This window comes from Garra rufa, chromosome 4 (assembly GCF_049309525.1).
Source record: "Garra rufa chromosome 4, GarRuf1.0, whole genome shotgun sequence".
NCBI classification, from domain to species: Eukaryota; Metazoa; Chordata; class Actinopteri; order Cypriniformes; family Cyprinidae; genus Garra; species Garra rufa.
In genome coordinates, this window is record NC_133364.1 from 31,912,058 (window position 1) to 31,928,720 (window position 16,663).

The 16,663-nt window shown below is 38.6% G+C and overlaps 1 protein-coding gene across 1 annotated transcript; it reads right to left on the bottom strand.

Moving 5' to 3' along the window:
* Positions 1–13,482: 13,482 nt before the first annotated feature.
* On the bottom strand, positions 13,483–15,303 carry LOC141332880 (zinc finger MYM-type protein 1-like). The gene has a single exon (XM_073837842.1). The coding sequence runs from the start codon at positions 15,301–15,303 to the stop codon at positions 13,483–13,485; it is 1,821 nt and encodes a 606-aa protein (XP_073693943.1).
* Between the last annotated feature and the right edge of the window lie 1,360 nt (positions 15,304–16,663).

Consider the following 16,663-nt stretch of genomic DNA (forward strand, 5'->3'; position numbering starts at 1 on the left):
ATCTCAACAGATGAGAAGTGTGGCGCAGCTTTATGATGCCACAACACCAGACCAAAATAAAAGTCTCATTTGTACACTACTGTCTAAAATAAGAAACGGACATTAAAATGTAATATATATAATAAAATACCCGACCCATATGACGATGCATTTCCAAGTTTTTAACTTAGTAAACTAATATAACACTATGCTTTGTGTTTTCATACCTTTGAGCGGGTTCACAAATTATTTGATTTAGATTGAGACTTACATCTCTCAAAACTGATGTAGGATTTTAGGTTCTTTCTGCTGTTATCATTTTTATTTGAATTATGGTGGGAATAAAAGACAAGGAGGACGCCCTAAAGTTATACAATCCTCTCTCAAGGTCTTTGAAAACACAGTTTATGGCCATGACTTAACTATAAAATAAGCTCTTTAATATGCGCTCTTACTTATGCATTAGAACAAATGATATTCAGAACCAATTTCAGTCACATAACAAAATATATTAGAAGTATTAAATTATTTACCTATTTGAAATTAAAAATAAATGAAATCAGTTCACTATTTGGCCATAGCATATCACTGTTCAGAGGAAATGATATAAATATTCACAGAATTGTTTGAAAGCAGCCGCCTATCAGCGAGTACTGAATTGAGTCTGTACTTGGTACTACCAGTTCTGTAGAAAGGCCAATATTGTTACGTTTTAAAGGCTATTGTACAGAAGTACTAATAGCATACTTTTGACAATAACCAAAATCATTAGTGAAAGTTCTCTATTTCCATGCACTCATTTTATTTGTTAATATACTAAATAATCTTTAGAACATGTAAGTGTACTCAACTCTGATATTTTAGGACACCATGAATATGAACTAAATTGTGATTTTAACATACTTTATCTGTAAAAAAATAAGTAAATAAATAAATACATGAAAATGTTGCCACTTCCCTGGTGAAAAAACAAACAAAAAAAAAACAGCTAAAACAGCTGGTCAACCAGCCTGGTTTTAGCTGGTCAGCAGGCTAGTTTTAGAGGGGTTTTGGCACTTTTCCAGCCTGGCCAGGATGGTCTTAGCTGGTCAGGCTGGGAAACCACCAGCAAAAAAAAAAAGAAAAAAAAAAAGACCAGTAAAACCAGCTACTTCCATCTTAAACCAGCTAAAACTAGCCAACCAGCCTATAGACTGGTTTTAGCTGTTTTTTTTTTCAGCAGGGTTCCAGTAGTACAATAAATTAATAAATAAACACCATCTTTGTTTGTTCATCAGTATCTTCATGTTTGACTCTGAATGTTTCTTCAATCTTCATGTCTTCACTCTCCTCCTTAATAAACGCCATCTTTGTTTGTTCCTCAGTATCTTCAAGTTTGACTCTGAATGTTTCTTCAGTCTTCATGTCTTCACTCTCCTCTTTAAAAAACTCCATCTTTATAATAGTGTCACATGGATCTGTAAGAGATTAATCACAGATTCCTAAAGTTACAAATAACACAGAACTGTTTTATATAAGCAAGTGTGAAGTGCTCTCAATTCACTACAGAGCATTTGTGATATTTCCAGTTTAATAAGTGTCTTTTTATGAGCTTTTTTCCTAAGAAATAAATATGGTTCACTGATTAAGTCTGTATATGTTCAGCTTCATCAACCAGCAAAAAATGACAACACACTTAGGTGTTACTCATCTATTATTGTTAGGAGTGAATGTTGCTCATGTGCGGGAGCACTTTTACTTCACTTTTCAGCCGAATCACAGAGAAGGAGCGTGGCGCAGCGTTATGACGTCACACCGCCAGAGCAAAATAAGTTTTTTTTCCGCCAAAACCATATTTACATTAGAAAACAAATGCAATAATACAGTATCTGATGAACTGAAGGGATCATTTAAGATGATCTATTTAATAACTGACTGCATACTAATGACAAAGAAAACCAGTATCAGAAATAAAATGATTTTAGTGTATGCTAATGAAAAACATTCTGATATATTGTAATAAACACTTGTGTTACTTAATTTGCCTTGGTAATTTAATACTGTCACCTGACATTTACCATTGTAAAGACTCAAACCTAGCCTAGATGACAAGCAGACCAGAATCAGAAATACAATTTTATTGTGTATACAAATGAAAAACAATCTGATTTTATACAGAAATGTATTTATAATAGTATTATGTTTAAGTTAAGTCAAACTTAAAGATTATTTCTTGCATCAGCCATTTATAAACTGTATAAATAAAACAGCTTGTTTTGTTGCGTGATATAGAGAATGAGAAGTTTATGAAGCAATAGTAACTCTTTCGGAGAGAAAACTGGACAATGCAGTATGCTTTTTTGCTTTTTCTATGTGAAAAACACCAAGTATCTATTGTTGGCATGTATTGTTTATTGGATACCATTAAGGACCAATAGAACACCTTTGGAAACTCATGGTGATATCTACTAGACACCAGTATGAATCACTATGACTCCTATTAATTTTGTGGTTTCTTTGGAAAACTGCAATGGTCTTAGTGGGTCTCTTGGTAATTTGTTGTCTTCTATTGGTGACATTTTGTTTATTGGACAACATTAAGGACTAATTGAACACCTTTAGCAACTTATTTTGGTATCTATTGGAAACCAGTATGAACCATTATTACTCCAGTATATAAAGTTTTTGGTTTGATGATAATGATTTTGATTTACTGTTACACACATTGTACCCTAACTCTTTGCCTACTTGTCAGTTGTTTCATAATGTGATGACATTAAACTTATTCTTATGTAATGTGGATTTTAGAAATATACAGAAAGTCAATGTGTGCACCCACCATAACATGGATTTAAGAATCAGCATTGTTTCTGGGGGCCCTAGACAGATCCTCTGCTCACCCTCAGCACACCATCTGTGCGGTGGGCTCACCGTGGGTCTGCCAGTCTCTATCGGTATCGTGGCTGGTGGATCCCCGGTCTACGCCTCCAGCCTCACAGTCCAAGACTCCTCCTCGGCCCGTCAAACCAGCGGCTTCACCATGGCTCCTAGCTTCCTCCGCTTTAAAATGGCCTGACAGTCCATTGGCTCCGCCAGGCTCCCTAGTCCCTCCGGCTCCTCCTTGGTCTGTCGTTGACCATCCTTTGCCTCTGGAATTCTATCCTCCGACTGTGCCTTGTCCCTCCGGCTCCACCACAGCCTTCGAGATCCACGCCTCCGCCTCGGTCACCTGAGCTATCTGTTCTGCCTTAGCCATGGATCCTCCTTGCCACCCTGGCTCTTTGGCTTGCCATCTCCGCCTCGGGCTCCTCCGCCATCGGTTGGCCCCCTGGAGTTGTCAGTCATTAATCCTCCATGGCTCCCCTCTCTGTCGGCTCTACCGTGGGTCGCCATTACGGCTGTGGCCTGGGTCTCACCTGCCCCTCATGTCTCTGTCTGGTCTGCCCTGGCTCTTTCCTGGCTCCTTCTCCCGTCGTCTCCACCATGGACTCTTGTCTGCCGGGCTCCATCCTGGTGTCCATCCTCTTCCCGAGCCTCCACCCAAGTTCCCACCCATCTCTCCCTCAAGTTGTTTCTACGGCACAAGGACACCCCTTCCGGGAGGGGGGGCCATATGTCACAGATCTGGGTGTTTTGTCTGTGTTTTTCTACCCATGTGCTTCCCGTGATCCAGGTTCTCCCTTGTTTGATTGTCTCATTGTATTCAGATGCGTCTCGTTAACTACCTCATTTAACCCTGTATTTAAAATGTTGTCTGCCACGTTTCCTTATCCGGTGTTGAACTTGATGTGCTACGTGTGTTCCTGCATGCCCTGTGTAACCCGTCTTTGGTTTAGTAAAGACTGTTGTTCATTTATATCCTTCATGTCCTCATTGCTTGCTCCTCACAGTAGTGTATCCTGACACAAACTAGGTTTTTTCATTTACCAGCAATAAGTTTTTGTAAGGAAGTGAAAGTCATTTAAAATATAATAAAATTTAAAATGATTACATATTCTTTTTTGTATTTTACTAAGTACAGGTCAGAATAAGTATATTGTTTAATATTTTTACATTACATAAATATAGCTGTTACGCTGAATGACAATTTGCCAAAAAGAGAAAATATTGACATTGTTCCCATAACTGAAATGTTTTTAGTATTAATCTGTCATTAAATTAGTTTTAACAATATTCCTGAGTAAATGACTGCAGAAGCAAATGCTGAAATAAGATAAGCATGTTACTGATGCTCCCCCTGCCATGCTTAGCTTGTCACTTCTGACTTGCTCGGACTCAACAATGCTGCTTGCAGGCATATTTATTAATACTTTCTGTTTGCCAACATAAATGACATTATCAGGATGAGTATTGGGGGTGGACAGTCCCCTCAGTGATCTCTATTGAACTTCTGACATTATGTAGTGAGGGGGGATTTTCTGCCCAGTAATATTCGCAAGCTATTATTCCAACAATTGCAATCCTCAATACCCTTTTCTTTTCCTGCCTAAATGCAAATTCAAACCAAGTTCGATAACAATAAAGATAAAGCCAATCAGAATGCATTCAACTCAAACATAAAATGGTAGACAACAAACCTGCAGCACATGCTTAGAACAGTGCTTTCGTTTGTTGGTGTGAAGGCTAACTTAGTTACTGTTATTATTTCGTTGTAGTTATTGTTCTTGGTGTGAAAAGGCTGTAAGAGTGCTATCCATGCTTCTGGGTCCACACTCGCTTTTTTAGTCTTTAGACTTTTTTCAGTGCCTAGAGACTCCCTCTGTTCATAAGTGTCTATAATTGATCAAAAACAATTTTAAACAATACAAACAAAATATTTGAATATTACTATTTAACACATATTTGTCAATGCTAGACATTCCTTATTTATATGTAATATCAATAAACTGCTAAATATTATTATTACAGCAATATTGTCATACAGTGTAATGGATGACACTGTGATGTAACAGAAAATTTTCATTACCCTGAATGGCGAAACTTCTATTTCAGCTAATATCGCAGGCAACCAAATGACAGCAAAAAAGCTAAGGATATAACCGCGAAGATAATGGAATTCGTATGCACTGACAACCAGCCACTATCAGTCACAGAAGACATTGGATTTAAATGCCTAATTGCACATCTTGAACCACAAATTTGACCAATTTTGCTTTCCCAGAGTTATATTAAATCGTCTACAGCCACATAAACAGTCTACTTCACGAAAATGTGACCCAGTGAGTTTAACTACGGACATTTGGAGCTTGTTTATCCACTATGCCCATGTTAAATTTGACAGTACAGTGGATTACAGAAGACTTTAAAAAGAGGCAAGGGATTCTCCTCTCCCAAGAATTTCAAGCATTCGCGCCGAACATATTTGAGTTTAGGAGTTATTCAAAAACAACTCGGCAGGACGTCAACACACTTTGGAGTAGTACATACTACGTGCTCAGCTCTCTGCTGGAACAAAAACATGGCATACACAGCTGACTATGACATCCCAAATCTCAATGCAACACTGTGGAAATTAATTGAAAATATGGTTTCCATTCTGGCACCTCATTCAGTTCACAGTTCATTAAAATCATCTGAGCCTGATGTCATCCCATCTATCAGTGCCCTGAAGCGTCTCCTACATTCCGACTCGGACCATGGAGTAAAAACATAGAAACACTTCTTGAAGCTGTTGTAAGAAGGTTCTCCAACATTGTTTGGGAACCAGTGTTTGTTGCGGCTACGGTCCTTGATCCTAGATAAGTCTTAATTAATTTTGTAGATATAATGAATGATACATTTCATATGTGACCCTGTCCAGGCAAATGAGAACACATGCAATATCGTGCATTAGGGTTTATTTTTAATTAATTTCCCTATGATTTTAATCTTTGAAGTGGTCTTATTTAGTCAATATTAAATATATCAAGTTTATTTTTTCACAATGTTTTTAACATTATATTACATTATATAGGATGATTTTATGCAGAAAACAGTAAATCAATGACTTTAGCTGAGTTTACACAGGCAGGGTATACCTTGAGGTTTACTTGTACAGACATGGTATTGTACATGTCATGCTAAAACAAGAAAAAGGCTTTGAGTATGACAAATGCATTGTATTATTAAAAAAGTATTAAATGAAGCATCACTGGATGTGGGGACATCAGAAAATGGGAACTGAAGAAACGCTCCATCTAGTTCTCTGCAGCAGATGCACGACAAAATTATCAAGAGCACAAGTCACAGTGATGCTTACAACAAAAGTGATTCAGCAGCAGCTGAGATAGATCTCTGAGCCTGTCATCCCAAGATCCTTAGATCCCCTGGAGTTTTGGGAGAGGAAAAACCAAAAAATGTGGGACGATATTGCTACAAAACTTACTGCAACAAGGGGGATTAAAAGATCAGGGAAGGAGGTCAGGAAGAAGTGGCAGGACTTTTCAAGCCTAGCTAAAAGAAAGAGGGCACTGCAGAGGACAACAATTAATAAAACAGGTGGTGGGCCTAATGACGCCCCCGTTCTTACAGCAGAAGAAGAAAAGGCACTGTCAATTCTTGGAACAACTGCCTCAGATGGGATTTGTGGTGGTATTGACGTCCATGGAGGAGTAGGGTTGCGTCAACCTGAACCTGAGTCAGGTCCATCATGTTCGCAAGAGCAATCAGGTTCACCTCCTATTGACAGACACCTACCATCTCCCAGTCCTCCCAACAGTCCAACAGACCAGCCTCCATCTTCAATTGTTCAGGCTACAGCCACAACACCTCAGCGATTTGAGAATGTCTGTGGTTGTAGTCAGGACATAGTACAGCTGGAGCGAGAGAAATTAGATGTTCTAAAAGATATCAGACAATCTCTTGAAGAGGCCAATGAGATGAACAACAACTTTCAGAAGCAAATCATTGAACTTAAGAAGGCCAAGCTGGCTTTGAAAGAGAGGAGATTTTCACTGGAGGAAATGAGATTTGCAAGACCCTCCATTTCAGTGCCAATTATCTTGCCAGATGAGTCAGGTAACATTGTTCAATGTTGTTTAATCATGAATAATTATATGTTTAATATAATATGTTGTGCAACATGAAATATTATTTTATTATTTTTACACTCATCACATTTTGCAATGTCTTTTGCAGATCCTGGGGAACAAACTACAAACTTGAATCAATAAAAACTGTTTAAATGCATGTTAAGGCTAAGGCTATATAAAAAACATGCAAGCCCTATGGGCTAGTTTCACAGACAGGGCCAGGATTAGGCCATAGTTCAATCAGATTTAAGTAATTTTTTATAAATGTGCCTTAGAAAAAAACATCACTGGTGTCCATCTTGAGACAAAACAAAGGGACTGATATATTTTAGGATCAGTCAGTGCAAGTGTCCTTCAGTTGAAAAAGCTCAGATTTACATTTTAGTCTGGACTAGGCTTAAGCCTTGTCTGTGAAAAGAGGGGTATATATTTTACTACAGCTCGAGTCTTGAGGGTGTGTGTGGCAATATAGTATTAGGGCCTATCTATTAGCCTATCCATATAGGTGCAGAAAAAAGTTTAATGTGCAAATTCTTTATCAGCACTGTTTTTTATAAATGTACTCTCCATATACATTTATAAAAGCACAACCTTTGACCATTATGAATCTAACAAGAGAATAATTTCAGGGAAGAGGTAATTAATGCAATTTCTAAAATCCAGTGATTCAGTTTCTTCAAGTGGGGCCTTCTGCAATTAGAGAAATAGATGACAATCAGTGTGTGACATGTGAATATTATCACAGCCTGAAAAACTTTAATCATATGGTTCCTATGAGCAATTTTAGGATAGTATATAAAGTTCACACTTCAGTAGTCTTGCAGAGGAAATCATGGCTGCACTACAGCGAGTTTTCCATCTGAGAGTGAGGCAAAGAGAAAGGCAAAGACAAAGACAGAGACGACCAAGGAGTACACTATGTACTATAAATGCCTTCATCAGGCAGAATCAAAATCCTCTGGATATGCTTGATGATATGGCTGTCATTGACAGATACCGTCTGCCACGAGGAGAAATAGTCCAGCTGCTCAATGTCATTGGGCCTCAGCTGATGCGTGCTACAAGGAGGAATTTTGCCTTGTCCCCTGATGTGCAACTCTTAGCTGCTCTGAGATATTATGCAACAGGCAGTTTTCTTCAGGTACTTGGAGATGGACTTGGACTAAGTAAACAATCTGTGTCCAGAGCTGTACAAGCAGTCACCTATGCACTGCTTCCACTTGCGACTGAACACATCCAATTTCCAGCATCAAGACAGGTCATGTCAGACATTCAGGAGTATTTTTAACACATTACCATATACCACAAGTCATTGGAGTCATTGATGGTACTTTAATTCCCATCAGTATGCCTTCTGTGGATGGCCATACATATATATGCCGCAAAGGTTATCCAGCAATCAACTGCCAAGTAATCTGTGATCATAAGTGTTTAATCACAGACATTGTTGCAAGGTGGCCTGGGAGCACACATGACTCCTATATCTTTACCAACTCATCTGTGGGTCAAGAGGCCCAAAACTCAGAAGGACAGTGGAGGCTGCTTGGTGACAGCGGATATCCATTGAGGCCATATCTGTTCACCCCTGTTGCTAATCCTGTCAGTAACAGTGAGGCACATTTCAATGAGGCTCACCGTGTTGCCCGAAGTATTGTGGAGCGCACTTTAGGAAGGTGGAAGCTACGCTTTCGGGCTATTCACAAGTCCAGTGGTGGTCTTCTGTTTGTGCCACAAAAGTGCTGTGCTGTAATAACAGTAACAGCTATGTTGCACAACATTGCAGTGAGGGCAAGAGTGCCCTTGGACATCAGGGAGGAAGATGAAGAGGTGGAGGAAGAGAATGAAGTTGAGATGAGACTTCATGATAATCAACCAAGACATGTTCAATACATGGCTGGGTTTCATGCACGTCAGCAAGTCATTGACACATTTTTTTGAGTTCCTCCTTTATTTGCGTCATCTTTAAAGCACATTAAATATTTTCTGTTAAATACAACATATGTACTACCCTCGAAATGTCCATATACAACAGTGTACTTTTTTTTTCATTCTAACAATTATTATGTCATTTTTATTTTTTTCTTTATTTCTTTAATTGTGTAATGTGTAGAAAATATAAATGAATAAAAATATACGTACAAATAAAATGAAAAATGACTTTGAAGAGAAGTACATTTTAGGTGCAATTTGCCGGTTGTCCAGCAGGTGCCCTCATAACTCTGTCTCCTTACGATGCACTTAAGGCTTTACGATTACTCCAGAGCACTCGTAGATCTACGAAGATTTTCAAGTGCTACTTAAGTTACGATGTTTTTGGGAAACAGACCGTAATATTAAGATCAGTCGTACGATCATTTTTACGAACAACTTAGGCTTACGATGCTTTTGGGAAACGCAGCCCAGGTCTGTTAAGTGCAATACTTTTAATAAGGTAGCCTAAAAAATTTTAACAAACAAATCACTCCCAAATCAGAAATTAGCACAGTAATTACTGGCACCGTGAAGGGTAGGCCATTTAAATAAAAGAAGAACGAAAAAATGGCGCGGTGTCTATATATAAATAAATTATTCATAAATAAATATATATACATTATATATAACGTTTGTGTATATAAGCCTATATAAAATACACAGCCTATGTATATTATGTTGAAACCCAAAATAAATGAGGCCCAAACATTATTAACAAACGTGCGTGTTTATTTGATCACTTCCGTCAGTGAACAATCAGCCTACAAAAAGCTAAAATAAATCAAATAAATAATACATTTAAATATGAATCTAGCCTAAATAAGAATGTTAAATCGGCTATTTAAGAAACATTCGTTGCAAACATTACTAAAACCTCGCCCGGACCTTCTCCGACAGCTCATCAGAATTACTGGCCCGAGTCCGACTGGAACCGGTCTGTTTTCTCTTTCTCTTCCCCATTGCACAGCTGCTGTTTTTAATAGCAAAGTGATTACATTTATTTTCGTTTATTTAGGTTATAAAGTTAATTTAGACATATATTTGGAACACTTTTTATTTGTTAAATTTAAGTTTTTGTTTTTTTAAAGTAACGACCAAGTCATCACGATTTCAATTAAAACCCATAGATATAAGCATGCTTTGCAGAACATGGAAGCGCCAGCCAGTGCTATGTGAAACTTCATTTTTGCTCATAAAGGTAAGACTAATATATCATCCAAACTGTAAAAAAAATAATTTAAATAATTCAAATCGAAAACAAAACTCTTCCAATAGCTATAGGCCTAATGCATTTAGGTATTAAAGCCGCGTCAATGAGCAAATGGCATCAGGATCGTCAACTTCATCTTTGTGTCAAATACTAGTTTTTTAATAAATAATTCAAATATCTCCCTACTTTTTCCCCGACACATTCATGGTAATTATTTTTGTTGGGGCTTTGCGGTCAGCTTTAGCCTATGCCTGCATTTAAAGCAGAGGCGCAGTTGTCATTACGACAGTCACAGCCCTAGTTTTGCTTAAACCATTTAAGTGGGCCCGACTGTACTTTGTAGTGTCTCTCAAATATTACTCAATTTCTCTCTCTCTCTCTCTTTTTTTTTTTTTTTTTTTTTTTTGCTGTTTCTGTGTTAGTGGCAGCAGTCTGAACTTCTTCATTCATATTTAAGCGCAAATGAGAATCGTTTTGCGGGGGATGCAAGGTGTATGAAAAAAAAAAACGAATATTGAATCTCAAAATTTAAAATCGAATGCCAACCCACCGAACGAATATTCGATTTGAATATTCTGGTCCAGCCCTACTAACAACCATATAATTTTTTAATAGTAATTTACTTGTTTGTTTAATTTCAACAAAAATAATATCCTAAGCATAAAGCGATGGAAATTACCTACACGTTACGTGCACATGTCGGAATGTTTAACATGGTGCTGTAAATTGATCTGCTGTAACTGACACTATTGATGTGTCCTTAATCTGTCGTAATCACCACAGGGGTCGCGATCAAACGGAAAGAAATTTGCAGGGCTGATGGCTTTTTAATTTGCATGTTTTTTTTAAATATAACTATTAACTACTAGTTTTTATCTTTTGTTAGTTATGGATAAAATATTAATAATAGTTTAAAAAAAATTATTTGATTTCTTGGAAATCGTCTCGCGACCCCCGCTCAATGTCTCGCGACCCCTACTTTGGGAACCACTGTACTAGAGTAATAGAAAACTAACAGACCCAACAGTCATGAGATGCATGCTGCTGATTCTGTGTAACTGAATCATTAATTGAAAAGGCATGTTCAAAATAATAGCAGTGTGGAGTTCAGAAGGATAAGAGAGAGGTAAATCATTCTGTGAAAAAACTGGTGTCAAACATCCTTTTTTAAGAATGAAGGCAACAAATGTTGTACTGTGCATTTCTCTCTGAAAATCTCTGTAAAATGGTTGTTACAGACACGGTTCAGAAGAACGGCGTACTTTGATTAAAAAGTTGATAAGAGAGGACAAAACATATTAAGATGTTTAGAAAATGATAGGCTAAAATGATATCTAAAGCTTTAAAATGGCAGCCAAAGCCAGAATGGCGTGGAAGAAAACTAAAAGCTACCATTCAATTGGATCGAAGACTAGCAAAAATGGCAAAGACTCAGTCAATGATCAGCCCCAGGGTGATCAAAGAAAGTCTTAATTTACCTGTGAGTACTGTAACAATTAGAAGACGCCTATGTGAAGCCAAGTTGTCGGCAAGAAGCCTCTGCAACAGGGGCGGAGCCAGACGATGTAAACATTCGGGGCTTAGCCCAAACCTAGGGGGGTCCGGGGGCATGCTCCCCCTTGTAGATTTTTTCCCAATTACGTCATCTAAATGCACTATTTTTTCAGGCTGTTTGAGATAATAGAATGCCTAAAAATCTATACACTATCTGGGAAAATGATGATAGTTACTCAGTAAAAAAAAAAAAAAATCACCCAGTAGAGCCTACAACCTATTTTGAATTTAATTGTTCTCCAGCTGTAGTGAATCCAAAACACCAAAAATGTTAAGGATGACTCATTTTCACCCCTGGCAACTAAAAAGAGGCAACCATTATCTGACTTTTTAAGTTAGCCTACATAAGTAAAATTGGAATTTGGTGTAAACATCATTACTAATCTTAGGAGTTCAGTTCTGTTTATTTTGTGCTTAGCTGACAAATTTGCTACATCAGAATCCATGCCATAATAATTTAGGCTGCTCTACTAGCAAACAGCAAATGCTGCAGTGCCAAGTAAATGTGGTCTTCAATACTCTAAATCGAATAACAGGCCAACAAAATAATATTTACTAAAATTATATTATATTTCTTTGGGAAATAGCACAGTATGATAAACAACATGACCATATATTATTATGTTATGGTACTTTATTTGTTTGACTACTGGTCACGTTTCTCCTGACTCTTCTTCTCTTACTCATGCTCCACTCATCTCTGGAAATGTCTTCCACTGAAAGAAGAAAGTATAAACCAAATAAAGTATAAGTGTTTCTGATCACAAACGTAAGATGCAAAAAAGATTAAATGCAAATCTTATTCTCTTACATTTACTTCTGGCATCTGTGCTCCCCTTTACTCATCTGCTCTTCACTCCTTACTGCTAAACGCATTTTCATCTCTTGTCCCTCTTCCAATTCACCTGCTTTCATATTTCATTTCTTTTCATTTCTATTTTCTTTGCTTTCTCCCTCACTCATCCCTTTCTTCTCCACTCCTCAAATCCAAACTTCCGCTTGTCCACTTCTCTCCTATTTCTCCACTCCTCATCACACATTTTTTCTCCTCTGTCCTTCTCTTAACTTCTGCTTTTCACTTCTTTCTCACTCTTCTCATCATCTCACCTCCTCTTGTCCTCCAGCCTCTCCTGCTCCACAGGTGTATTCGTGTCCTTGCCTCTTCACTCACTTATTCTTCCTCCTCATCACCAGACCATTATCTTTTATTTTCTCTCCTTCATTTACGTTCTCCTCCATCCTCCTTCATTTTCTTTGCTTTCTCCCTCACTCATCCCTTTCTTCTCCACTCCTCAAATCCAGACTTCCACTTGTCCTCTTCTCTCCTATTTCTCCACTCCTCATCACACATTTTTCTCCTCTCTCCTTCTCTTAACTTCTGCTTTTCACTTCTTTCTCACTCTCCTCATCATCTCTCCTCCTCTTGTCCTCCAGCCTCTCCTGCTCCACAGGTGTATTCGTGTCCTTGCCTCTTCACTCACTTATTTTTCCTCCTTGCTCATTTTCAAACTTATCTCCTTTCTCCGAATTTAATAAATATATACATGTAAAAGCTATTAACCATACAGAAATTCTGTATATCTAACCTATTTAGTAAACATATTAAACATCTCCATTCTTTTGCTCCTTTTTCACTCTCCATTCTTTTCCTCCAACACACTTTCTTCTATTTCTTATTTGCATTCCTTTCCAACTGCCGTGCCTCCATTCTTTCTCTCACAAACCCTCTAAATCTTTGCTCTCCTATTGTTGTCTTGATCAAGCATTTTTTGTCGTCTTCTATTTCTGTTGCGGCAACATAAGGCTGTATCGACGTGGCTTTAATTGAGCGAATCTGTCAATAATGCTGTCAGGGTTGATGTCATTCAAATTGTCCTTTTCAATTGACATGATGGCCAAGTCGTTGAGCCTGTCTTGACCTATGGTGTTCCTTAACCATGTATGAAGACGGCGCAAGGCACTGAAGGAGCGTTCACAGCTGCAGCTGCTTACTGGAATTGTCAGGGCAACTTGGAAGAGAGACTTCAGGGTGGGAAACATGTCTTCATCAAGCAGTTGGAACACAGTGGAGGTGTCAGGGACTGTCTCTTTCTCCATCCTTCTATTGATGAAACTTTTGGCCACTAGGAGTTCTTCTGGCTTCAACTGAATCTTATAATGGGAAGCAAGGCTTTTGAGGGCTTCTTCAGAGAGAAAGGTCTCTGAGGTTGGGTTGCAAGCATGAATACCTGACATAAGTGCTTCTCCCAGACCTGAAAACCGATGGGTGAGTTCCTCTACCATCCTGTCCAGACATGGATAAAAAAGCTTTTGTCTGAATTCATCTGAGGTGGTCAGATTGGAGGTTGACCCACAGGCTGACTCCACCACAAAACCATCATATCTTTTTTGTTTTTGCCTGGGACCAACAGGGAGCTGGATGTCATTTGCCTCACATAAGGCCATGGTCCTCCTGAACACATCTTCACCACCAGAGTCTGTGCGGAGCTCTGTCAAAGTTTGAAGGACTGCCGTCTTGTACTGAACTGCTTTGCTCAAGTCCAAACTTTCCCCCTGCAGGTACCGATGTAGACCTTCAGTTATGCCGAGGAGTTTGGAAAACATCACAAGCATGTAGAGTGTCTTTGTCTTGCAGAGTTTTGATCGGATCCCTAGGGCCATGGATGTGTTCATGTTGCTGAGACACGCTAAAATGGCAGAAAGTTTGTTCAAGACAGCATTGACAGACCTCACCTGGCAAGCCCATCTTGTTGTGGAGAGCTGCACAAGTTCAGATGGCCTTAATCCAAGTTGTTTCTGGATTTCTGTGAACTTGTTGTGGTTCACAAGTGAGTTGCTGAAAAATGTGTACACATTCTCTAGCAGTTCAAAGAATGCGGCAGCTTCAGGTATAGCTTTGCATGTGTAGCACAGAACAAGGTTGAGTTCGTGTGCATAGCAGTGCACATACACTGCTTCAGGGTGTCGCTCTCTGAAGCGGGCTTGGACACCGCCCACTGCTCCACTCATGACAGATGCCCCATCATAGGCTTGTGCAACACACAGTAGGTCACCCAAGTTGTGCGACTGTAACATTGCCTCTATCTCATCTGTAATGGACTTTGCATCAAAGCCCTGTAACTTCCGAAGCCCAAGAAAACACTCTCGCACTACGCCCTTTTGCGTAACAAAACGCACACAGACTGCAAGCTGCTCTGTGCATCTGTCTCTGGCCTCGTCTGCCATTACAGAGTACATCTTTGAAATCTTCATTTGCTTGATGATGCTTTCTGTGATTTCTTGTGAAATGCTGGTTATCATTTCATTTTGGGAATAATGAGAGAGGTAAGTGGTATGAGAAGGGGGAGTATATTCTTGTAGAAATGGGTCAAATTGTTTAAGGAGCTTCATACATTCAATAAAGTTGCCTTGATTCTGGCTAGATTCCTGCTCATCATGCTCCCGGAATGGGATGCCTTGTTTTCCTAAAAAGGTGGTTGCTGCCACAATACGGTGAAGGTACTGGCGCCTTTCTGAGATTTCTGCTGCACTAGCAGTTTTCAGCTGCTCAATTACATCCCCATGAGTTTTTGTGCTTTTAAAACTCTGCCAGCATGTCATGGTGGAAATGTGGAGGGAACTTCTTTCATGCTCCCGGAAGGATTCCAAAGCCCTCTTCCAATTTGAAAACCCAGAGCAACTGAGTGCATCTTTATTAGCGTGAATGTTTTGCCTTCCGTACAGGCGACATGAAAAACAAAATGTGCAGTTTCTGGTTACAGAATACTCCAGCCATTTAAATTGCTCAAACCATGTCTTGTTAAATGCTCTTTGTTGAGCTCCAAACTGGCTGAGGGGGTACTGTGGGAGATGAACCTGCTTTGGGCCACTTTCCGGAGTCCCTAGATCACTAACTGCAGTTAATCCACCTGCTGTCCCTTGCTGTGATGCCTGTCCTTCCTCTTCCCTAGCTGACTCATCTGTGTGACAAAATAGTCCCTCAAACACTGTAAAATCAGAAAACATTAGCTAGCGAGTAGTGATGGGTGGATGAAGCATTATGAAGCTTTGGGTTTTTTTTTTCTATTTGTGCCGAAAAAGAGTGGAAGCTTGGGGGGCTTCAAACTCTGCAAACACAGTGGTATCTGGAGTGTAAAACTTATAACAGCCCTTTTAGACTGGGGCCAAAACGCCACAATAACTCGCTGATAATAATTTAATCTTGTGTGCAATAAAAGTTCCAAAGACCTGTGTCTTAAATATGTATACTTTTTGTTCAGAATTGCTGCATTAAATATAGATGATGTAATATGTTACAGTAATAAAGATGAAAAACCGCACTCTCAAAGTATAATTTCATAGATTTATTGTTACCACGTCCACACAGACGCGTTTCGGCCTAAGCCACCATCAGTTTAAAAAAAAAAAAATATATATATATATATATATATATATATATATATTTTTTTTTATCTGGAAAAAAAATTCTTTAATTTTTTTTTTTTTTTTTGTTATTCCTTGTGTTCCCACAATGTTGGTAACTTGATGCATCCAACGGTCCGGATGATTTGAGGAATGAGGTTCACCTGTGATGTTTCTAAAAAACAATCTTTTCGGTGTTTCACAGTACACACTGATGGTGGCTTAGGCCGAAACGCGTCTGTGTGGACGTGGTAACAATAAATCTATGAATCTATGCGGTTTTTCATCTTTCTTTTTGATAACTTCTTTATTACTCGCACCCATTAACGATTTGGGAGTTGAGCGCACCTGTTCTCAATAATATGTTACAGTAAAATAATGATGCGTTGTCCAAAAAGCTTACATATAAAATTGTGGACAGTGATATTCATTTAATTAGCAATACTCTGCTGCTACTATTTATTCATTATTACTGTTCACCATAACAATTCCTTTAATTATGTAAATACTAATACGTTTATTACATTATTACAGGCGCATCTCAAATTTTGAATATTGT

What these genes read in the sequence shown, in the direction of transcription:
- LOC141332880 (XM_073837842.1), bottom strand. Translation starts at nt 15,303, where the DNA reads ATGACATGCTGGCAGAGTTTTAAAAGCACAAAAACTCATGGGGATGTA.